Source organism: Apis cerana, linkage group LG1, assembly GCF_029169275.1.
Source record: "Apis cerana isolate GH-2021 linkage group LG1, AcerK_1.0, whole genome shotgun sequence".
In the NCBI taxonomy this organism is placed as follows: Eukaryota; Metazoa; Arthropoda; class Insecta; order Hymenoptera; family Apidae; genus Apis; species Apis cerana.
The window spans coordinates 24,860,382-24,886,936 of record NC_083852.1 but is presented as its reverse complement, the minus strand read 5'-3'; the positions used below and the strand labels follow the sequence as shown (position 1 = coordinate 24,886,936).

The 26,555-nt window shown below is 35.5% G+C and overlaps 1 protein-coding gene and 1 long non-coding RNA gene across 31 annotated transcripts in view; one reads left to right on the top strand and one right to left on the bottom strand.

Annotated features, from left to right (window-relative positions):
• LOC108002108 (patronin) overlaps window positions 1-26,123 on the bottom strand; it is a 63,991-nt gene extending 37,868 nt beyond the window's left edge. For 16 of the 28 annotated variants that reach the window (XM_017063571.3, XM_017063574.3, XM_017063575.3 and 13 more), the window contains exon 1: window positions 24,632-26,122. In XM_017063571.3, coding sequence (XP_016919060.1) covers window positions 24,632-24,853 — 222 coding nt within the window. In that variant the 5' untranslated portion in view covers window positions 24,854-26,122. Of the gene's footprint in view, window positions 1-11,965; window positions 16,773-24,631 lie in introns of those variants that run through there. The other 12 variants (XM_017063576.3, XM_062087086.1, XM_062087080.1 and 9 more) reach the window with 3 other exon arrangements.
• On the top strand, window positions 16,904-23,435 carry LOC108002109 (uncharacterized). Of its 3 annotated transcripts, none has more exons than XR_001766821.3 (3): window positions 16,904-17,085; window positions 18,890-19,227; window positions 22,215-23,435. It is a non-coding gene; the product is annotated as an uncharacterized LOC108002109 (long non-coding RNA). The 3 variants fall into 3 exon arrangements; XR_009833406.1 differs by having other exon boundaries at window positions 16,919-18,802; XR_009833405.1 differs by having other exon boundaries at window positions 16,919-19,227.
• Window positions 26,124-26,555: the final 432 nt, after the last annotated feature.

Genomic DNA, 26,555 nt, shown 5'->3' with positions numbered 1-26,555 from the left:
TCTACATTTAATCGTATAACTCTATAAGAATCGTCGAAGTGGAGGATATCGAGCATGGCAAAATCGATCGAAAAATCCGTGGATCGGAATGGTATACCGTTATCCCTTCCGATACGAAACGCGAGAGGCACACGAGACGAACGGACAACGCGTATAAGCGTTCGAGAATGGTACGCAAAGCGCATAACTTGCAACGTGAGCCGCAACGTATCGGTTCAGGAGGAGAGAATCGCGCGTCGCGATTAACGCGTAAAAAATAACGTGTAAACTCGGCGGCAACTTTCTACTTTCCTCTCGTCGATACCGGTCCGTTCGAGATTTCGAGGAACCGTCGAATCACCAAAACAACAAACGAAAATGCTTTCGAACGATATTTTTGTATCCGCTTTTCATATTCAAAAAACGTGAAGGCAATTTATGAATGAGAAATACACAGGATGTTAATATATAATACAAGTAAATGCTTTAGATTAGATAGTCTAACTTGGATAAACTTAATAAATCAATCGAGATTTTTCCATGTCAACTTTTTTTGTCTTCAAAGCTATTCCAATATATTGAATATATTATCGATACATATCTTAACACGTTATTAAACTGTTTTACAGATTAATTGTTCACGAAGATGATTTTCTCTCTTCGATGGAATTTACGAATTTCAGGAGAAACGTAAAAAAAAAAAAAGATGATCAAGAACAAATGGCCGGAAATTCTAACTGATTATCTATGATTCTCGTTCTCCTCCTTCGTTCGATGCAACGATCGCTTCGAGTCAGGACCGTCTGACCATGGCTAGTTGTTCGTTAATTACAGGAGGTTAACGACCGCCGACTTGGTACTCCACAGCGAATAAGTATGTCTTCTGAATGTCTTTAACACGTCACAGTTATTCGTTGCCTTGTTAACTGCAGTATGATAATCGTTTTATTTGTTTATGTATTATACGTATATTACACACTGTACGTACAAAAATACTTTTATCGTGGTTTTATTTTAATTATTACGATAATTATTCGGAAGACTAAGCATTCGAGAAACGATGAACCAACTGTTGATAAAAATTTTGTTAATATTCTCTGTTACGATTCCTTCGGAATGCTAACTGCTTTAAAACTAGGCACAAGTGAAAAATTTAAAGCAATGATATTTTACACGCGAACATGCAATACAAATCTTCGAATTCAATTTCCTCGATATTTTCTATCAATTTTTTTCAATCACTTTTCGAACATAATATATTTTCTGCGAACACGAGAGAAAAGATTGTATCGTACAATTTTTCTTTTTTTTTTGAAAACTTCTATTTTCAACATCTATTCACGGTAATAATACAAGTTATAAATATAAATTGTTATATATAGCTTCCATGATATATGTAATATAAAGATCGTAAAATCGGTCATGCATCGAGGCTCACGTTCGAGCAAATTGACACAAAGTTGAGAAGATAAGAACCGAATTTTCGCCGCACGAATTAAATATATAATTACTCGAAGGATGTACTAATGAGATTATAAAATCGATCGAGATCCGAGAGAATAACTCGAAACATCGATAAGAAAAAAACCAGACAGAATCGAAAACAGTATAACAATTTTAATATCGATCCTTTTTAATCATTCGTCAGACATACGAATTTATATCAAATTAATCATCGCGTGCAAAATCCATCCAATCCTTTCGAATCTCATCGAAGTTCGTTAACCTTTCGAGCAGTTGCTAGAGCAAGCAGTCGCACAAAATATTGCTGGACACAAATAGGCGATCGGCACAGATTTCTGGACAGCCAAAAAGTCGGCACCTTCTAACGGGCGACTTTTCTCCATTTTTCCCCATAGCCGACGTATTCCTGTCGATGAGTCAATGACCTGAATTGCATCACTGCAAAATGCAACTGCACACGGCGCGTGTGCAACCGCACTTACGATTAAACCGGCCAACGTGAACACACTCGTCGCCACCTCTCGCGTACACGCTCGCGCGATCCTGCACGCGACACGCATCGTAATATGCATACAGCGTATTTATACCTACATACAGGGTGTTATTCCTGGAACCTTGGATGTCTAAGATCGTGTAAAATAAAAATTGGGGTACGAAAAATATCGAGGTTCACTCGTTAAATCATAAATAGATTATAGACGGATTTTTCCAAAATATTTTTCCAATATTTTTATTTTATCTAGAGGGATACAACAAAGCTCGAAAAGATCAGCTATTGATCCGAAGATAACCGTAAGATAAACATAAATATCTAAATTACAAACAGCTTGAGTAAGTTTAATTAATTTCTCGCTCCCTTGAAACGATTGCTTATAACTTATCGCTTCGAATCAAAAGTATCGTCCACATTTATACCTATATAATACAAAATTAAATTATTCATAGAGCCTGGACATCATTGTCTAATAAAAATTAACGTGCAAAAATATCGAGGTTTATTCGTGGATATTTCTGCAAATATCTAATGTAAAATAAAAACAAATGTCCAAATTAATTCAAGTAAATTTCATATTAAACACACGGACTCGAGCCTCGAATCAAAAGTACCATCCCGTCATCCATCATCCTTAACACTGGAACACAACAACAGATTAATAGATCGACATTTGCCACCAACTTTTCTTCACTCGTTTTTCGCGCCCTCGAAAGATGACGCGCGAATACACGACAACACCCTGTATATACACGGATCGGTCACGCTGGGATGCTATAACTTCCTTTGTTGCGTGGTGGAAGACGCGCATAGATTAACCGGGTGTTCCTCGAGAGGGAGGAGGGGGAGGAGTGACGATTAACGGGGTGAAGAAACCGAACAGCCATCTGGCTGTCATAATTAATGAAAACGGTGAATCTGGCGTGAAGATTCGAAACCGAGATAGATGCCGCATCGAGGCTATCCCTTCGCGATTAGCTCCGTGTTAGACAGGCATCCGGATCGAAGCCGGAAGGGGAGCAGCCCATTCACTAGCTGCTCGATGGAAACTCGTCGATTCCAAAGGTGTATTTATACTTGGAGTACAGACTCGTGAGCGAAGCGACACCTGTGTTTTTGCTTGTGAATGTTGTTGGTCGAATGTTGAATAAGAAATTAGAGTTTGGAGTAGCGATTTTTAAAATACCGTATGGGATTTGATTGTTGATGAAACGCGATAGAACTTATGATTGATGAACAAAGAATAACAAAGAAGGGAGAGTCGAGAACTCGTATTTTATTTTTTAAAACATTGAATTTATGGATAGTTGAATGTTGGTTAAGAAAGAAATTGAAGAGAATGTAATTTTTGCTTTCGGCGATAATAAACGGATAGAAATTGTGGATAAAATCGAATGTTGAAAAAGAAATTAGAGAAATTGGATTAATGATTTTTAAAATACCGTAAGAAGTTTGATTATTGATGAAACGTGATAGAGCTTGATTGAACAATGAATAACAAAGAAGGGAGAGTCGAGAACTCGTATTTTATTTTTTAAAACATTGAATTTATGGATAGTTGAATGTTGATTAAGAAATTGAAGAGATTGGTATAGTTTTTGCTTTCGACGATAATAAATGGGTAGAAATTGTGATAAATGTTGAATAATAAATTAGAGTTTAGAGTAGTGATTTTTAAAATATCGTATGGGATTTGATTGTTGATGAAACGTGATAAAACTTATGATTGAACAAAGAATAACAAAGAAGGAAGAATCGAGAACTAGTGTTTGATTTTTTAAAACATTAAATTTGTGGATAAAGATATAGTTGAAATGACTGGTTAAGAAAAAAGTTAAAAAGAGATTGGTATAATTATTGATTTTTATGATAATACGTTGTTTTTATTATAAATAAGAATAGTAAGAATAAAAAACATAATCGTAACAGATGAATTGTGCGTTCCACATCTATGGCTAAATCTACAGAGACAAGAGATAGCCAACTCTCGTTCAAGAACTTCGAAGAACGTATTCTATATCGTCAGAACGACAACATGTACGAATACAAAATTCTTCATTTTACTCTACCATGAACGTAACGCTATTATATTTATATTTAAAATATAACTGCTGACTCGATTCATGGTATAAATTGACAGTACGAATGTGAAAATATTTATTCCCAAGGATAATAGTTAATGTGATTAATGATTAATTGTCAACAAAGTAAACATCGTAATAATTTTGAAATTACGAGAAAAATTTATGACTTATGGTCCAACTAAAAATTATAGATGCAAAATCGTGTCATTATAACGACACAAAAGGCTCCGCTTAACGAGGCATATTCTCACATAAACGGAGACTTCTTGTAACAATAAAACCGCGTACTCTTTGAAATTATATTTTAAAATCAAAATAGGATACAACACACGTTTCTTTATATTACACGGTATGTACATTACTTAAGCTACTGTAGCACTTTAAAAAGGAACCATTAAAACAGCGCAAACCAGTTTTCTCGACGTAAAAAAAGAAAAAAGAAAAAAGAAAAAATCTCTCTATGCGATGAAATGAAAATTCCTTTGTCTGAAAGTATGAAGAGATTAACTAAAAGTAATAATCAATCATCTAAGTATTGAAATATTTGTTTATGAAATCGCATTGTTAATGATGCTACGTAAATACCTTGTAAAAGGTATGTAAAAGGTACAGTTATAAGGAATAAAAGAGTTGATCTCAATAATAAACTTGGCTTGAATGGTGCTCTCATTCGTTCAACGCGATGAATGCATCATAAAATCCTTTCACAAAAATCGACAAGAGTTGTTTCCTTTATCTTTCGACTTAAAAAAAAAAAGGAAGGCAAGTGCCATAAAGCAAAAAAGAAAAAAAACGTTTCTATTTCATAATACAAAAATTTCACCCTCTTTCTCCTCACTAAAACAAACGTACCATCTATCACTTTACATCAAAATATATCATTGATAAAATTTCGGATCATCTAGAATTCATTTCCGTTGGATGTTAACTTTAAGAATTATTGATTCGAATCGATCGATCGCTTTGGAAAGCGAACGAATATAATAATTTCTCGAAAATAAAGAGGTTGTGACCGATGCTTTGCACCTGTACCGTGGTTACGTTCCCTTTTAGCTAAAAGGGAGCAGGGTTTTGGCTCCGTTTTGCCTTCGTTCTTCCGCGAATAGAAACCGAGAGTTCTCTCCTCCCCTTGTGACCGCGTCGAGTACTGTCTGGAAAGTCAGCTGGCGCGCACAACGGCGTACTTACACGCGCAAAAACCGGTGCGTGAGCGCGATGAGTCACCAACCACGGTGGAGCTTGCGCCGCGGTGGAGAGAAGAAGGCGAAACGCGATTTTTCGAGGGACTCGAACGAGGCGAAAGCTCTCACCGGAATGGAAATGTTTTAATTCGCGGAAGAAGAGGAAACAACGGAAAGGGGAGAAAGTCGAATTTCTCCGTACGATCGTTCGTTTGTGAAACGCTTTACGTTCTGCCGTAAACAGGATGAAAGGGTAGGATGAAAACCTGATGCGAAGGGATATCGGGTTATTCTTGGATTCTTCTTTGCCTCGTTAATTTCTTTCAAAGAATTATTTGCGTTTCGTTATCGCGAATTATCTCTTTTTCGTTGCTTTCGATTATCTTTTATTTTTTTAATTTATTTGAAACCGTTATTTTGTAGTGAAAATATTCGCTTCGATTATCGAGGCGTTCCTACTTTCGTATTTGCATATTTGCTAGATAACGATAAGCTCACGCAAATGCCGCATACCACCCTCTTATTTCGTTTTTGATAATGCTTCCCGAGAAGATAAGATAGAACGACGCCGTTCGAGAAAGATTGTCCGCGCTTTCGGTAAAAATATCCCTCCGACGCGATAAGAAATATCGTATTCTTCCGAAAAATTCCAAAATTTGATACTTCTTCCCGTATTCCTATCTGTGATCAGATAAACATATGTGAGCGAATTAATCACGAATGCGAGAAGAAATTCGTCGATACTCGCGTGTAATTTAACGAGGAAATTAATCTAGCGGAAACGCGATCGCGTAACCGAAAGAAACCGAAAGGATGGTGTGTGATCAATCGATGTACACGATATCGAGAGAGAGAGAAGTTAGTTTTATTGTCTGAGGCACGAGGATATATATAAATATATAATACGGCATTCGTACGACGCCCACGCGTGCCCACGCCACCCATTTGCACAAGATACGGTGTAATTTCGAAAGTTGAAGGTGATCTTCTATCGCGAGTAGCGTTTACATTGTGGGACCGATCGAATTCGCTATCCGATTTGCGGGAGTGATATTGGAGGGAAGGGCACGCGACGAGACAATCTTCCTCCAAGATGATGGCAGAAGGAAGTCGGATCTTATAATATCTTTGTTCCTTCGAAATCTTCGATTACGTAAAGAAGAAAATAATTTATGAGAAAATGTGAATTCGTTTACGATCCATTCTTTTGTAATCGACCTACGTGGATTTATTTTTGGAAAAAGTATTATTCTTTTTCTTTTTGAATCGATCCATGCTCCAAGATTCAATATGAAAGATACATTTATAATTGACTCAAGTTCAAATCTTCTAAAAAAAATTGATCTTAAACTCGTATAATTTATTTTAAAAAGAATATCGCAATCAAGTTCAAAATTTTCTTTTTTATACAAAACATATAATTCTTCTAGTCGACCCGACTTCAAAATTGCGCGATTCCTTCTACGAAAAAATGACTGTACGCAATCGACTCAAACTCCAATTTAATTACCTCTTCAAAATACTTTCGTTTCTTTACAAACGATTAAAATTCAAAATTATCCTTTTTTCACAACGTTCGAAAAAGAAAGAAAGAAAGAGATTTTGGAAGAAATACTCGTATACCAATTTGTTTTCACCGATCTTACGAGCGTTCGCCAGATGCGTGTTACGAGGCGATGACGGGGCGACGATTCGAAGGGAACTCGAGAAACTTCGAGTGGCGTTTCGACGAGCTGCTGCTTAGAAAGAGCGCCGAGAGCCTAAAGCGGGAGAAAAAAAAAACAAAAAAAACTCTTTAGCGCGTCGACGTGCCGTGATACTAAAAAGTTTTTCAGAATTTATTTCCAAGTGGCCACTTTGATATTTCACCGAGATCGTTAAAGCGCTCGTCTCATAGGCAACGAATCATTACACGGTCAAAGATACCAATTCGAAATTCCGAAATCGTGGAAGTACTTCGCTTCTCCGATCGTCTTCTCTTCTTTTCGAGCTCTGGTCAAATATTCGCCTGCTTTCTGCTCGAATTTCGGTGCTGATTCCTCATCTAAAATGAATTCGCGCGTAAGAATAAACGTTTTAATTGGCCACGATTCTTTCTAACGGGTAGAAAAAAATTTTGACGAAGCATCTTGGCACGATGCTAATTATAATTAATTATACAATTGGTCTTAATCACCTTCTACAATGATTTTATTATAATAATGAAAGATCAATTAACGTAACTGAAAGAAATTAAAAATTAAATATTCAGGAACGACGTTAAATCGAAATTTTCCAATCTCCAGTTTTAATTGATTATATTATGCGTCAGAAATTTTCAAAATTTCCTCGAGTAAAAAAGCAACAAAATTGTGCGTAAAGAGGCCACCAGATACGCTCGTGTTGTCACGGATGAATAAAAAATACTGGAAAGCGTCGTTGATCGACGTTACCAAACAAGGAAGCGGTTGGTTCTCACATTTCGATCCGCCTACAAGGATCGCAAAGGTCTCACGGTGAGAGAAAGAACAACACCATGATCGTTTAATACTTTTAATCTCACGATGATTTCTTTGTCGACAAAAAAAAAGAAAAAGAAGAAGAAGAAAGAAAGGAACGATCGACTCCCCTCGAAGATTATTCGGTTGATCGACCAGTTAATTTTTTAGGCCACATACAATTGCGAAAAATTGTGTAGATACGTGGTGCCTATGGTTCGCGTTTGTTTCAGAGACGACGAAATCGAACTACTGTTCGGATAACGGAGTCGATATCGTGTATCGATTGCAGCACAAAGTCGTTGCATTACGGAAATACGAGGTTTCTTGTATAAATGAAACTCGCAAATATGTTTAACTTAAATATCGCTCCACCGACTCGTGACTCTCGATAAAATTTATTGCGAATAAAATTTGAATTCGTGATCAAATATTTTCAAGATACGATTCATTCGATATAAGATGGTATATCAAAAAAAAAAAAAATGATCGAAGAGACGAACATGGCGCAAAAGTGAAGGTAAGAACGAAAGTTGAACGGATAAGAGACACGAAAGATGAGAAAAGTTGTATGTATATAATTCTACAGGAGGAGGATGATCTTGAAATTTTGTAACAATGAAGAAAAGCGGTAATGAGAATGCCACGTGTAATTAAGAAAGGGTTAAATCCGTTAAGAGTAAAAAGAGCTGGAATAATAAGAGTGAATTAAGAACGCATCCTATCATCATTTATCTTTGTATCCGTCAGTATTCAATATTCTAATTAACCTTAAAAAAAACGCTCATTTGAATTCCTTGCAATTATTATAAATATAATCCTGCTCGTCATAATATTATATATTATCATAATCGTTTCCAGGAAATTTTCCCTGAAAAATTCCTCCGTCGAAAGGTTTATTATAACAATTTATGACAAATCATCTCTGAAAAACGTGCTTTTTAAAAAAAATATAATACTTTTCAAAGATTAAAATTATTAAATTTCATTAGACTTTTATTAAAATTGAAGGAATAATAAATGGTAAAAGAATAACGAACTTTGATGATTGTAATTTTTAGAAAAAATAACTTCCAAAAGAATATTGAATTACTGACAACTCTAAATTAATCTAAATTTAAGCAATTTCGTTTCACAAAAAACACCAATCAATAATCCATCCAAAACCAAAATAACTCAAACAACAAAAATTCAATCCATTTCTAAATAATATTTAATTTCTCTTACATCTCTGCGAAAAATACAATCAACAATTCCGAGAAACAAAAAAATTCAACTCATTCCTAAGGAATAATTTAATCTCTCTTTACCATTAATTTTCAATTTTTTAAGATTCATACTCCGCGTCGTTCGTATCGAAAATATCGGAAAGAAGGAAAAACCTAAAAAAAAGAACCGAATCAAAAATTCATCAATACAAATTATTGCGTCAATCGATCACCGTCAACCGCCCACGCGGTTGTTTAAACCGCGTGCATTGTTGTAACAAGAGGCGAAAGTGTCCACATTTATCGTTTGACAGCAGCTGGCGGCTAGACAGCGTTACGCCCAAGGGATTTTTATTTGTCAAACCCATACAATTTCTCGCAACATTGTGGAAAAAAAAATGGACGGAAAGCTAGGCAACTAGAAGTAGTAGGCAGCCGAACGTCATTCCAAACCTACGCCCCGCCAATCCACGCTACACACCGAAAGGAAGTCCGAGATCCACACGCGCACACGCAACATAAAACCAGTATACATCGAATACGTGATCACCCTGTTAATTAGTTGTGCAACGCGAGTCGACAACACCCAGAGCATTGAAACTCTGTCGAACCGTATCGAAATATTTGTTACGTGTCAAATATTTTCAACTATTTGCTTCGTTTTGCTTCTTCCAGATGGAAACACCTGAGGGATAATTTTATCGATCGTTGAAATGGTTCAGAAGAGTTATCTTTGAGTCATGTTAATCTTAGGAACAGTTAATGCGAAAAAGAATCCAATTGCTGATATTTGCACGCGAAATTAAAAAGTCTTGATCTTCGGAATCGATATCTGTTCACGGTATTGATATCGTTTCTAACGTTTAAAGTTAGCGCATGATATATATCTCTTCATCAAATATTGGAATTGATAAATAGCTACGAGAAATAAATTAAAAAATTAGGTATCGTCGGTTAAATTTAACAAGTTACATTTGCGAATTGCAAAAAATATTTACCTACTATTCCATTTTTCTCTTTTTTCCCTAAACTCGTAGCTCGAAAAGATCAAAGGGATTTTTGAAAAAAAACTTTGTGGCCCACGTCCAACTAAATACGTTTAAATTCTTTTATCCTTTACCTTTTTTTCAAATGCAGTTTACATTCCTTTTTTTTCTCCCCCAATAACACAGTAGTCGAATTAAATTTGGACCAAGCGTATATTTTTTTTTAAATTTCTCATAAATCGAACACGTTCGTAAATACTAAATAAATGATTCTCGTTTCTCCACAGCTTCCGATAATTTGCCAACCATCGTCAAAGTAAAGACTATAAATTATATTTCTTCCTCCCTAGAAAACATCTTTCTTCCTCGAAAAATATCCTTTGTTCGAGCAAAGGACCGAAACCAATTCTCGGCAAAAAAAAGCCTCGTTTATCGTAACGCTTGCGTAGCGGAATAAAAACAGCCAATGCTGCACAGCTAAAAATCACACCATCCACGATCATTACCGCTCAGACACCGTGACCATTTCATGGTTTGAGAGTGAAATCTTGTCCTTGACACTACTATTGTCCTTCGCCAAGTACTGCGACACAAGCGGTGGCCAGTAATAACCGGCGACAACAACGAAATGTTTAAAATGCATTTAATGGCTCGAAACGATGTTACCGTGACTATATAAAACACGTATATCATAAAACCGACTAGGATGAAATGTAATCTCGTAGAGTACGTCGAACCGTGCGAATTTACGTATTCTCCATTTATTTTATTCATTCGTTATTATATTTAAATTTGAGAATCTTATTATTCAACCTGGTCAGAACGTTGTTTTAACTCAATTCGATTCCTCTTCTTAGAAACGAATTAACGAATTTCATTAATTTTCATTTCATTAAAAAAATTTTTTTAAACATTCGCACGGGTCTCCATGGAAAAAAATTCACGTTCGATGAATGAATCTTCACAGATCTAGTACTATTTCTCGGTTATCTAATAATTCTCAAGCAATTTCACGATGATGAATCGTGTAATAGGAATTAATTCTTCTGCACAACAATCGATTATACAACTCATATTGTTTCTCATATTGTTTTTTTTTTTTTATTCCCATTCAACGATGATTCCACGAAAAATACGGAACACGTCGATCTCGAAAATTCGATCTTTTTAAAATAAGATTCGTACCGTTTTACGCTTCAAATTCCAACGAAATCCAAAACGAAAATCCAAAGAAACATTAATCCACGTACACGATATCTTTCAATTCTTTTTTTTACCAGAGGTAAAGTACCGCGGTTGCTTATTTTTACCGATAAATCGCGCGAACCACTGTGCACTCTAGATTTTTTCCATCGATTAACGATAAACAGTTGCTGTACCGGATTTGCCATGCGCGATCCAAGTCAATAAGCTTGTTCCGTGCGAATAAGAGATATCCACAAAACAGTGTGTTATCACTTCGGATCGTTACTAATTTTCCACACGACCCAGTTTCCTCTCCGCGCATAAATAATCGTCTAATTAACTATTAGACAGGTTAACAACAAAATCTCGTAATAATCGCTATGGACTGTATCCTACGGTGTAAAGTTTAATTCTTTATCGTAAATTTCGATATTCTATATTTTATCTCTATCAACAGTGATATCGTGTACACGAGATAACACATTACACCGCAAATATAAATACAGAAAGATCGAAAGAAAGATATCGAACAATCTTTCGGTATACGAAAAGATGGATACAACTTTTTCGAGAAATCGCTCCCCATCTTGTTATAACCAGTTCGTTCAAAAGAAATCGCTTATCGAATACGTTAATAATCCACATATACAACAATTTTGATACAACTTCTATGTTATTACACTTTCACGCACATTGATCGTGATGGAAATCGGAATTTGGATGAAGATCTGGTAAAAAGAAGCATGGAATAGCGGTGGAATAGCGATAAGCGATTGATTAAGAAGCGGTTCGAGATAAGAAACGATAACCTCGGTGAGGAGCGAAGATTAATAATCTCCGAATCTCGTGGCCCATATCGTAGATGGGATGGCGCTATTGTTAACGAGAGATTATCCCCGAGAACTTACGTAAACGGTTGTGACGGTCGCGTTTCTAACCATATCTCTGACGTCGTCTATCTCCCGTCTGGACGTTCCGGGCGCCGTGGTGGGCGCCAGCATCACTTCGCTGCTTGCCATCCTGCGAATTCTCCTCGCATCGACGGGAGGAAGCGCCGTTTCTCACGAAAGAAACGAAAATTCCGACCACTTTCCAAACATATTCCAACGACTCGAGAGATAAGAAAATTCTTTTGGAACTTTCGTACGCGCTCTTCCCCCGATAATTCTAATTTTTCTAATCTCCTCTGGTTTGATAAAAAATTAAGAAAAAAATGACTAGAATTTGTCCAGACGATGGTATATGAATTTATACAGCTACTTTTGGCATTTAATTTGCATTTGTCGCGCAAGTATTAAAAAAGAAAAAACTGGAACATGGCAGCAGCGTGTCGGAATAATCGAGGCATGGTACATATCGATCGAGGTTCCTCATAATCTCCAAGTTAACAGAGTGGTTCGGATGCATTGCTGATTCCACTTGGACGTAATCCTCGGTGTGAATCAAATTTCACAATGGCAACGAGCCAGATTTCAACGCAGCAGTCGTTGAAAAACTGATTGGACCGTGGTGGCGTCGGATAAAAGAACTCTCGTCTCGCGAATCGTCATCGGTTCCCGCGTACACTCGTCGCCCTTCCCCATGATTTGACGATTCGCAAACTAAATCGAAAAGAAAACCACTACCGCGAATATAAAGTCACTTCTTCTCTCTTCCACCGTGGAAAATCGAGGGGAAGAAACTCTTCGAGATCCCGCCGAGAAATGTTCCAGGATCACCACGGATGAGCGAAAAGAGAAATGGAACGTCAGGTCAAATCATCGCGCGTCAAAACAACGTTTCTTTCTCACAGTCACAGTTCACCAAGTCCGTAGCAGTTCGATCGGATCCACAAATTTATCCATCGCTTCCCAAAAAGAATCCACCTCGAGTGAGCTACGCAAACACGAGCTTGAAACACACACCACGAAAATCCACACCGGTGTTACCTCGATCCGTTCTGACCATCCTCTCCGAGGAAATGATCGAAACGCCGACGAGGAAAATGGACGAGTCGGTGACGAGCGCGGCGCACGGAACTGACCGAATGCCACAAGTGTGTGCCGAGTATGGAACGAGACTAGAGAGGCGAAACGTGGTTTCATTCTCTCCGTCTCTCGATGCACGCTGCAGCAGAGGATCGAGAGGGAGAGAAGAGCACGCGTGGTTCGCTGCGTGAGTCAGCTGGCGTGCTCTAAGCCTGGCGTGTGTGCAAAGTCGGATCGTTAGGTCTGTTAGGAGGTGGAACGAGGAGGGGAGAATGGTTGTGATTCACGTGGCCGGGGACGGTGGGCTGCAGAAACGTGGCTCTCGACGAAGGGAGACGTGACTCGACGAGAAAACCTTCTCCTCCTCCTTCCCCTCTCGTAGAGAGAAGCCGAGATGCAAGTACAACGCGAGATGTAGTAAAATTGTACGATCGGTTGGTCGTTGAGTAACCGTGCACCGTGGAGAATTAACGTTTTCGAAAGGCGTTGCGAGAAGATGCAAGGGTACACAGAAAAATCGAGAGGATAGTGAACGTGAAGCGGAGGCGTGTGGAAGATCGATCCGGTAACATCTGGTGGAGGATGATTTTTCGCACAAAGGAAGTGGAAATTCGTTCCATCATCGCGGGGACACTTTTCGCTCGACGAAGAAACGAAGCGGAGCCTCCTTAATAGAGGCTCGATATAAACGAGCGTGAACACCGTACGGGTCTCGGTTAATAGAAATACATCTGTTATGCGCCCCGTCCCTTAAATAGCCGATAGAAATATACTACCCAGCGGGAATCAAAGGTGGCGTAAAATAAGTGTTGCTCGATGCAATTAGTCATATCTTCGGCTACCACAACTCTCTGTATGCACTGCAATTAGTTATTCTGTTGCTGAGAAACTTCGGCGAGGCGCGTCTGACCGATCACACATTTCCCCGCTGAATTTCTCGTTTGACCTAAAAACGACAGGGGTCGAAATTAATTCCAGGGGGGGTATTTTGTATTTCGAAACATCTCGTGGAAAATTCTCTTCTTCTTCCTTTCCTTTCTTGAAAAATAATTCTCGCGAATTATGAGAGAGGAAAAATATTGTTATAATCGGAAAAAATTCGGCTACGCGCGATGATATTACGGTGTTGCGTGCATCGGCTCCCTTCTCCCTCGGGTGGAAGCGCGAACGACTTATCTAATCCCATCACGGTTTCTCTCGTCCCATGGGAGCTCGTTCCGATGATTTATTGCCATGAAACGAGAACTTTGAACGTGAAATACGCGTATATCTCGTGATTAACAGAGTTACGCCGATTTCCATATAATTGGATAATACTTCCCAAAGGAAATCGATTGTAATATAATAACATGTAATAATAATAATTTAATTTCGTCGGTCGGTGGTTACGATTGTTCTCTTGCCTCGCGTCTCTCACGTGTCTTTGCCGATCCTTAAACCGAGGGTGTCCGCGGAATCGGTCCAAGGAATTTAAACCGCGATAAATGGTTTTAACGTAACGCGGCAAGCGCGATAATTGACAAGTAAAACGAGGAACGGGAACTGCGATCGAGAATTAAAATTTCATCCGTCACGGGGATACGAACGGAATGGAATTTCAACCCGGTATACACCGCATCATTAATGTTTAATCCGATGAATCCTTGCTACGCAACCGCTATGTAATTCAATAAAACTGCGCGTATCTTTGTATACCTTTGAACGAGAATTTCCATTCGGAATGATTTTTAGTTTGAACTCTGCGATTACTATCGAGATTCGATTGTTGGTGTCACAATTGGTAATCTAAGATAACATCTTGATCATCGTCGTTTCGTTGAAATAATGGAAATAGCGAATGTTTAATAAACGAATCGATATGGATCGATTTCGTGAAATATTTCGCAAGAATCCGCTCTTAAAAATGAGACGAGAGACACGCATGTTGAATTGGACAATCGTCGAACCAACTCGGTTTACCACGAAGATGAAGGGAAGAGAGTGCAGTTACGAGTTATGAGGAAACCTAACCGGCAATAAACTTGACGATACCGCGTCTGTTGTTCTACCATTTAACAGAGAATACAGAGAATATAGTTACGTTCACGCACACACAAATAACGTTCTATCGTAACACGACTAATCTCATTATCGTAAAATAAACCGGTAAATTGAGTAAATCGCGTCGAAAATTAATTTCCAATATCATATTGATGAATTAATAATACTACTATTTTTTTTATTGGAACTGTCGATTTTCGAAAAATATCAAAATTAACTCGGAGTATTGTATTATACAGTTTCCGCGATATTAAATAATACATTTTAATACATAAAACGTGTTTAAGCGTCACCAAATATTAACCATTCAATATAATAATATATCCCATGTAAAATCCTTATTATAATCCTCGTGTGTAATGTAAATAGGAAAATCAATTATAATTTCCAGAAATTGTTTTATATCTTATTTTCACATTCTGAAGAATATTCTATAAATATCGAGAACATTATACGTTATCATCGTTTACTCGACGATACCAGTTGCCAAACGATTGTACCGATAAACAAACAATTTATCGTTCGCACAAACGATTCATTGATATCTCCATCTCTAACTACAGATAAATATTCGAAGTTAAAAAGAGTCTAATTAGAAAAAAAAAAATAACAATCTTATCGCATTTTATCGCAATAGAATATCATTAAAAAACAATTTCGTTGCGAGATGGAAAGGTTCGATGTTCGATCGAATGAAATATACCACCGTTCCCTGGTTCGTTAGTAGCAGACATCGCGTTTATCATCGCGAGGATAAGTCTGGATTCGTAATTGAGCGGAATGCACGGCAGAGTTTTCTCTTCGTTGCCGATCCTTCCGTTCGAATCTGACGATTTATCTTGCCACAGCCTCCGAACCCGTGTCGTCCGGCACGGAGGATACTTCGGACCGGTGTAAATGGCGCGCGTAACAACAACAACGTATACGCGCAACAAAACCATTTACGATCTACTCCAGCAACGGGCGAGCTCTCGCTTTCGCCTCTGCTACCCACGCCATTACCTTCCACCATGTTTTTATCCGTCACGGTTTACCGGATTTCGAAATTGAAAAGAATGGCGCGCCTCGTAGTGAGCTCGTCGTTTTCATCAAAAACCCGATTTTTCAGGGGGGTTTGTTCCTTTCCTTTCTTTTCCCTCGAGTTATCGCTGGAAAAACTGAATTAATGACGCGCATCGCGAGGAAAACGAGAGGCGAAAGTTGGCTTGCGTTTTTTATAGGAATCTTATCGTTCGTTTGTAAGCAGAGATAAAAATGTATTTATACGATATCGATGAAATTTTGAACGTTTGAGAAAAATTTGTGGAGCGAGTTTATATATATCGGTTGAAATTATGAATTACGAAGTCGCACGAAAGAAAGAGAAAGCGAAGCAAACGAGCGTAAGAGAAAAAATTGCCCACGATTACGCCTACGCGTGTTTATTAAAAGAAAAAGACCGATCCAACGTTATCTTATATAATACGAATACAACGTTCGATCGTCTCGCAAGGATGAAACCACGCGATTTAAATCGCAGCATCGCAGTGGTTCTTTTTTCGATCATACGTTTATTAACAAAAAAGAGTATTAAAGTATTCTTCTTCCTTCACTGAACTTTTCCACGTGGTATCCACACCGGTGAAAACCAATTCTCAACGATTATCTTTTGGAACACGTCGCTAACGATCAACACAATGCGAACCAACTTGTTTAAATCCTCAAGTTGACACCTGATCTTTTTCATTCGATTCGCTACGACCGAAGGTGAGAAATGGAAAAAAGATTAAGAACCACTGATGCAACGCGTATGAGAAACGAGTCAGAGGCATACATCATGAACGTTTCGATTACCGTACAAGGTGTCGCGAAGGTGTGGCGCGGCGATTTTCCTGTTGGAAAGATACCGCGTCTGTGGCGGGGCCGATCTCGATGTCCCGGAAAAACCTCGATCTTAAGTAGTTCTAGAGAGAGGACCGGTCGTGACCAAACGCGATCCATCTGTCAAGATCATTGGAACAAGCACAGCTTTATTTAGACCCGTGAGTACAATGACACCGGCCAGTCGCGATTAACTACATCTATATAGTGGAGTTTCACGGTGTTCGAGTAATAACGAAAATAATTCTTTTTCGCTCTCGACGAAAAACTCTTCGGATACATTTTGAACATTTTTTGCAAATATATCGATGCGAGCGTTCCAACGACTTTTGATCTGCAACTATAATTTTTACTCGATGCTCGAAATAGAAAGCGTAAGTCATTCGGTTCGCCTTTTTTAACTAGCTTCAAACTAGCTGCACAAATCTGTATATTTCGACGTAAAAGTTCAGCCTGTATCCAAATGTGAAACGGTGATGGTAAGTTTCAAGTGATACGCTTTGATGGAAGATCAACGAAGAAATCAGAGCTATTCCATTAATCTCGTCTCACTCTCGTTGCGGAGTATCGGCCCGTGCATGATGAGCTAAATGCGCGAACCAACTGTTTCGATGCAAACACCAGGCCGCGCCATTCAGTTATTTATCCAAAGGGGGAGAGAGAGAAAGAGAGATAGAGTGGAAAAAATGTTCGGAAAGTAAATGGCGAATGCTATTTATAGGAGACGAAGGAGATGAATGCGTTCCAACCTCTCAACGAAGTTGTTCGAACGTGTGAAACGACGATGACGCCCAATGAAACGAAATCGACCGATTTTCAGCTTCGTTTTTTCCTTCCGTTTCTTCGGGGAAATTATCATCGAGCAGTTTGTTTCAAACAATTCAGAAGAGAAACTTCCTTGTCGAATTAAGGAATCGTAAGAGAAGGTTACTTAAATTCCATTACGACACCTAGATAAAAGTAGAAAATCGATTTTTCTCGAATAAATTTCACTACGTTGAGGAGATGAGGAACGAAGAGATCACAATTTCGTGGGCTTGAAAAGAATATTTTAGAAACTAAAATTCTTCAAACTGACGTTCATGGGCTTTTTAAATTCGACAAGTTTACACACGTGCGTGTGTAAATCCGTTTTTCTCGGAACACCGTTTCGAAAAATGCGCGAGAAAGAAAGGTTGGGAGAACGTTTGAGTCGAGAACCGATCTTGCGTGATCGGAAATAGGAATATGCTTATTTTCACGCTCGCGATAATCGACTCGAGTTCGAAATTCGATAAATCATAGAACTCGTGCAAGCGATTTTTGCCAACTGTCAGCATTACTTTCACTTTGAAATGGAAGTACGCGTTTCCTAGTTTCGCGAAAGCTGCACAACAGATCCCTACGAATCCGATGACCCAGATTGCACTCCAGCTACTCAGAACCGAACTCGGTTCGTTCGCGAGGTATTGAAATCCAAAGTATCCAACTAATCGAACTTCAACTTTTCTCCTCTTCGATCAACAGTAATTTTCATCGTCTTGTTTTCGCCTATATATACTTTTTATATCCATTTCTTCGGTTGCTGTCCATTTGCAGATAAGAATTTTTCTTTTTTCTTTTTTTTCTTGTATCGAGTTTATTTCTTATATTGAGTTTAACGTCGACTAGTAGTAGATCGTCGATTACCAGCAGTAGATTCTTTAGAATAACCTTATTGCCAATCTTGGAATATTAGAGCCGGGAGAAAGTTATTCAACTTATACTTCGTCTTTTGATTTTGGAATTTCTTGCATGCAAATAGAAAGTGATTTGTTGTTTGATTGCACAAGATTTCTTTTTGCTAAGAAACGTTGATCTTAATAACTGTTCATTTCTAGATTCTAGATAGTATTTATTGTGAGTAAATATATTGGTTGAAATTCTGTTTTTTTTTTAACATCTCTAAAATTGATAAAAATGAATCTACATCCTTCTTGCTTTCAGGATCGTGAATTGCACGTGATTTTATATAAACAGTGTTACTTTGATGTATCAATGGGTGCGATACAACGTTGTAAATCGCTCCTGGAGAAGCACACATAGATGCACCGTGATTGAATACATTTTGCAAACCGCATTCGCTCGAATTAACACGATTCTCTGAGTCACTGTTGCACGACTATTTCTGGAATGTATAATAATACACCAGTGACCAATTTGTGGATCGTACAGTCTGTGGAAGGAATATAACGAGGAGGAATGCAGAGTCGGTCAGGCATCAAAGTTTGCGTACGAAGTTTGAGAGAAATTGGAGAGAACACGAGAGACCAAAGTTGCGCGAGGTAGGTATTTCTTAGATTGACGAGAAACTATCTATTTCTTCGAAGAAAGTTTAAATAAATTAGCAAAAAAAAGTGAACAAATATAAAAACGCAGATTCCAGATTTTTCTTCGGGTTGTATATTAAAATTTTTAATTTCACCGATTTTAATTTTTTCATTTTGATAAAATTGATTCCAATTGTTACGCTTCGTGACAATGTTACAATATTTTCTTCAACGCAACGCATGGAATTAAGAGACACACCTTAGATTAAGTAGTTCGTTTCCGCAACATTAATCAGCGGAAACAATTTAAAGAGGCTTAAAGATTCTTTTAGATACCATCGTCCATAACCATCTTATATATTTCTATACGCAACTTTATATTGTTGACTAAGGCGTTGTACTCAAGTATTAGGCAAAAATACTAGAATAATTCTTACAAATAAAAATGTAAAAATTATATATTTTTAGCTTCTAACCAAAAGCAATCCAGATATTATTCGAGCAATTTTCAATCTTTTGTTCAGATATGAAATTTCGTTCGAATTCAATAATTCACGTGGTTCTCCTCTAAATAATAACTCGTTATATTGGCCAATCTCTATATTCGGAACAAACGTTGTGAAAATCGCTTTCTTCCACCAATTTCACTTTATTTAGATTGAAGTGCACGCGTGTCAAACCACGGTCGATCTTTTTTTTTTCCACAATATTCTTTCACAGTTTTCACTTCGAGATAATTAAACGAAAAATAACACAAAAATAATTTCACGCGCTAATGAATAATTCTCACAGAAACGAACGAAAACAAGATCGTTTTTCGAACGCCAGTTTCTCGATATCACACAGCTGTACACGAGGGAATAGTTACAGCTGTTAGTCAATGAATGACGAATATATCAAATCGTGACAAATTTATCCTCTAAATACGAACTCTGTCATGAGCAATGACATTCTTATCATCGATCGATAATGAATTAATCGAGCCAATTCAATAACTTGGATTTCAATCTCGATCCATTTATTGCTCGATTTGTACATAAGTCTTAAATCGATGGGACAAAGATATTATCGGATGAAAAATACATCAATGAAAATGAGATTCACCGGAGAAAATTATCGGGATGCAAACAATCGAAGAGAAAACAAAACAGAATCATGCATTCCACGATAAATAAACGAATAATATTTATATACTCAAAAGAAAAATAATCATTGCGGAATTATTATATTAGCCTAGATTTTTTCATTTGAAAGAAAACATATTTTTCTATTATCAACAATATATATAAATAAAAATTGAACAATTATATTCTCCTTTTCTTTGAATTTCTTTCCTTTCTTTTAACTTATTGTCTCAAATTAAACTTTATTTGCTTAATTTCTCCCTTGAAATATCGTTAAGCCATTATTGCGTTATATTAAAAAAATAAATAAATAAAAATAAAAATCAAAAATATATAGAGCAACAAACACAATAGAATACTTTTTTTCTAGAGATATCCAACTTTGATCTCCGATTCTTTTCACAAAAGACTATCGATAATCCTTCGTTACAAATGCCAATATAATACTTTCAAAAATTGGCGTCATTAAAGTCGTATTAATCGACATTAAAACGTGATTCGTTCCGCATTAAAGAAAAGAAGGATCAGTTGGCAAACGACAATCGCCACTTTCTTATATCGGCCAGTTAGATTCCTGACACCTTTTTTTAAAAGGAACCGAAAGACACGGCTGATTCGTTTGGGTGGAGGCCAAGCTTGACCATCGATAACGAGGTCACTATGATGCTTACATATTGATTGTTTATTGCTACGGGTTTGCGCAAGCTGCCATGTGCCAAGATTAACGGTGCAAACCAAACTACGAACCGTACAGGACAATGGCAAGTTCAACTTTCGTGTTGGATGAACAATTGAATAGTTGGGCAGAACGTTATTCAGGAAGAAAAGTACCGAGTATTGAATATTTATCAAGTGTAAAAATAATACAATTGTGAACATTTAATCTATTAGATTGAGCAATAAATTCATTCTTTTAGAAGAGTATTAGTGATTAAGTTTTAATAAAAATTTTAACATTCGTAAATATATTGAAAAAAATCTAAATAAAAATTTGATAAATATCAAATTGCACTATAAATAAAATAAATAAAAGTAAAGTAAAATAATTTGTGAAGTTAGATTTTAATTTTTATTTTGAATTAAAATTAATTAATTTTGCTGCAATTTTCTAAAAGTAATCAGAAATTTAATAATAAAATACGAATGTGTTAGTTTATATACAATTCCATCGATATTTTAATTAAAAAGTAATCAAGAATAAAACAAATCTGACAAAAATTACTATATTTAGAACTACTTTTTTGTCTGCGATAATCGATAAAGAAGAAAGGAGGGAGGGACGACAAGGATTTATTTTTAAAATTACATTTAAATTCTAGATAGAAACGATCTACCCAATTGAAAGAAAAGAATAGAATAAGAAAGAATAGAAAGAGAAAATAGAAAGAACATCGAACCGCCATCTATTTTAAATCTTCTATTTTTTGCAACACGTGAATTTATACTTCGAGGTTATCTCGCGTTAAAATTTACCAATTTCTCTTTAACTATCACGCATATCACCGTGAAATACTATTCTAATCGTTCGACGCGTCTGCGTAACCCAGTAACCCAGTATTCTCAAATGCATGTACAATCGTATAAAAGGTACGATAAATAAATCGTGTATGCAAATGTCGTGATGAAGGCAAAACGAGGAGAGATTATGGAAATGAAATAATGAAAATATTCGAAATATTTATATCAGAGTTACTTCATCTTTTGAAAATGAAAAATTTCAATTCGTGACAATACAGATTATTTTTAAATACAGAAATCTGGTTTCTAATTTTTTAATAATAATAATTATTATTATTATTATTATTATTCTCCATTATATATCCAAAATATTTTCTCCAGAAAAATTGCAAAAAATTAACCGACATTTAAATATTTCAGATTCTACACGAGAAAAATCATTTTTCGGGATGATAAGGAATAAAAGGATCAAGTTTTTAGGAAGAGAATGTTTCCATAGTCCCCAAGGACGAATCGCTTCATTCCAAGTCACCGGTAGTGGCGTAATTAAACGGATAATTACGATCGCGCGACGCGATTCCTGGAGATCCAGCCTCGTTTTACCGTGCAATAAATAAGCTTGCGTACAGGAAACGACGCCATATTCGTCATAGCGTCGCAGCTCGGGAATAGCTTTCGTATATAATGTCGTCTGCACGGCTATCCGTGCACGTGAACTGCGTAAATACCATGTACAAGAATTTTCAGTGAACAAACTGAAGACAACTTCATGTTTTGTTTACAGAAGAGTGATGATAAGTATTTTTTGAAAAAAATCGATTATATGTTATTTTGATTTCTCATTTGTTACTATTAGAATACAGTTACTAGAAGTTACAAATTATCAAAAGAATTGATGAGAATCTGATAGTCTAAAAAGAAAATTATTATGCAACGTATGAAATAGTGAAATAGATTCTTCGTCATCAAATGCATAATAATTTATAAACGTATCAGGATTTTTCACAATACGTATGTGAATAATGAAAATAACTAAGCTTCGACGTAGGTTATTGATGACCAACGTGTTAAAGAATGCGAATACATTATTTGAATAAATTTAATTATCTCTTTTTCGTAAATTATTTTTACGAATAGCATTTTATTTTTTATTTTTTTTAGATATTTTTATAATAATAATTTAAATAATTATATAACGTGATAAATTTGAACAATTTAAAAGGAGAAAATTGATCAATTCAAAGAGATCTAACAAAAAATTCAATTTTTAATTATATATAATAAGTTATAAGTTTAACTTATTTTGACTCACTGAAACAATTATTATAGTAAAAAAATGAATTCTTCATGCTAAATATATCTTTTTTAACAATTTTTTATGAGATATTGTTGTGAGCATTAAAGATTAATTAGTCACAGTTCTTAATTTAAAATACTGAATTTCATGCTTTGATTCACAAAACGATATAAGGAAAAATTTTAAAATAACAAAAGAGTTGAAAAGCATTCTTTCATATTAAAAAAAAAAAATCAATAATAAATATATCAGTTATATCAATAAATAGTATTTTACAAAATTTTAAATAAAAATGAACAATGTATTAAAATATTTTAATAAAAATGTATGGTTCTTGAAACAAATTAGTCTTTGTAATTGATTTAGATTGTAATTGAATTAGAAATATTAACTATCTATCTATACTTTTCTCATATTAAATAATATTTTATGTTATTTGTTTCACATATATTGAAAAATGTAATTATTTATGTTCTGAAGTATTATTACTCTATTATCATATTTATACTACTACTTATTCTATTTACTTTACTATTTACTCTACTCGCTTACTTTATTATATTTATTAGTATTCTTCTAACGTTGTAAAAAACTTTTAATAATGATCAAAATAATGAATGATCCCCTTTATATGAAAATATAAAATAAAATATTCTTTAAGAAAACTTGTATATACGAATATAGAATGAAAAGTTTTATATAATTAGAAAAAAGTATGATAAAGTAAAAAATTAAATATAAAATTCAAGCTTATTTAGCTTTCCAATATATACTTGCATAATATATTTTGAAAATTATATATAAAAAATTAAATAATAAGTTAATAATAAATACACTAATTTATTTTTTTTTTAGAAAATATAATGTAATTCATACAAAATCTATCAAAACAAACGTTAGAAGTAGCATTAACTAAAAGTTATCTTTAAAATGCATCTTTAACGATAAAATCTAAATAAAATCTGAATAATGTCTGTGATAGTCCTAAACATTAATGGCACACGATTTATCAAAAAATCCAACAATAATATTTTAAAATAAATAGCACATCTTATACATACATATATATATATATATATATGTATTAATACATTACACAAATATATATATATTGTAATTGTATATATATTTTATATATACATATAAAAAAAAATATAATCATTATATATATTCTTTATCAAATAGAATCTAACCTCAAATCAATTCAACTTAACAACTTTGAAAACATTGGTACAATATCATTTTAAAGCTCAAAACTTATATCGATCTTGTTATGTTAAGTAATTACACTATGTTAAATGAATAGTTTATATATAATATATATATATATATATATTATATAATATACTATAAATATATTATTTTTACTACTAACTACCATAAAGTAGCATTTACTTTATCTATAATACTTTATCTTATTAGAAATATTATATCCATTATTTTTATTAAATTTCTAATCTATCAAGTAAATATCTTCATAAATATTCAGTAAAATAATAAAGTTGAAATGTACAAATGATATCTATATATAAGTACATACCTGACGGGAATCATAGGCGTCGGAGAAGTGTTCAAATTCGGCTCCGCCGTGATGTTGCTCGCCGGCAGGGCCCTTACGTCGATCATCACCCGCGTTACGATCCATTGCGTCGAAAACATGGACGACCGTATCGGGCACACCGTCACACGTATGATTTTCCGTGCTCAGGGCAGATTCCTCTGTTTTGCCCTTAACGAAGAGGCGCGAGATCGCACTCCACATTCAATGAAATCACAGCATTCGCGACGGTTGCAGCAACGATCCGTTCAAACGAGTCCTTGTTCTCGTCATAGCCGGCGAGACACTGCGTTCAAAGTATTTCGCGTTATTCGATACGCATACACGATTATTTTTTCCGTCGCAGGATCATCAGGCACATTTACGAATTTACCTCGAATAATTCGAACGTTTCGTTTAAAGAACGCGAAGGTTAGGTAGCACGAATACCGCTCAACTTCATTCGAAATAAGGTTAGAGTGTGCGCTTGGACGATCGTAATATCACTTACGAATAGATTGTTCACATTAGAACGATATCACCTTCGATTTCCAGTTTATTCGATAGATGCAAATCATCGATTCGGAATATTTACAATAAAATCGGTAACGAAAAAATTTAAATAATCACAGGCTAACTTTATGGCTCGTGCCGGAACACACACAAGGCTACAATAGACACGATATTTTGAAACTTCGAGCAGCGTTCCCTCGACATGCAGCGCTGTACGCAGTGTACTTAAAAATTGCACTTAAAATAATGCCGGGTTACAACAAAATGATGCAAAGGACGAATAGCAAATCTAAGGATACTCTTCTACTGTGTCTACGGAGGACTCTGCTATTTTTGTCAGTAATTCTCCTCGCGCGTTCTGCACTCCACGGGCAATGTGCGAGCTTCTTTATCGATTTTGCGCGAAACAGTGGAAAAACCAAGAACAGGCATTAAATTCAAAGTTGCAGAAACATATCACACTAGAAATTTTGGGTACGTCTTCAAATTTAATTTCTTCGAGAAATGTCTCTGTTAGTCGATTCTTTCTATTGATATTGCAAAAATGTTATTGGCACCTGTAAAAGGGGCGTACCTTGCGCGATTCTATTTCGTTAAAATAAATAATATATTTTTTTGTTCTTTAAACTTAAATTTACGATGTGCTTCTTATTCGTTTCATAAAATTTTTCTTTATAATTTATCTAAAATCCAAATAATCAAATTCTCGTTGACAGCGATACGAAAGCACACGAGAAGACTACTGTCGTACACAGCACACACTTCATATTAGCACCACTAACGATTCGTTGATTTTATACAATCGTTATTATCTACTTTCCGCACGAAACTCTCAAAAATCACGATTGCATATATCGATGCACGTTAATTCTCAAATAAGAAACATGGTCAGCACGAAAAATCGTCATTTCGCACGAACATCCAGTCCACGGCACGTTCGCCGTCCATCGTGAAAACGACCATCGATTTGAAACGAGAATATCGTTCAGCGATACATCGAAACAGATTCGAGAGCAGTAGCCATATTCTTTCCAGTTAAATCAATTCAGGGCAACGATATTTTAAGAGAACTATAATTAGTCGTTTTTTTTTAATTCTAAACGTATAAAAGATATTTTTATACATATATTCAATAGTGTGAAGATATTGTAATAAAATTTAAAAAATTTTCAAATAATGAATAAGTAAAGAGATTGAATTAATTTTAAATATATTATATCAAGTGTGATTAAATCTTATTGGCTGAAATATAGTTTCAAAATCACGTGCCAAACTAAATCGTCGAATGAGAAGTTTCTTTTAGATTCATTCCAAAAATTTGTTTTGTTATAAAAATTTCATAATACAACAATAAAATTAATTTTTATAATAATTAAATATTGCATTTTTTTTATTTAATTATTGTAATATAATT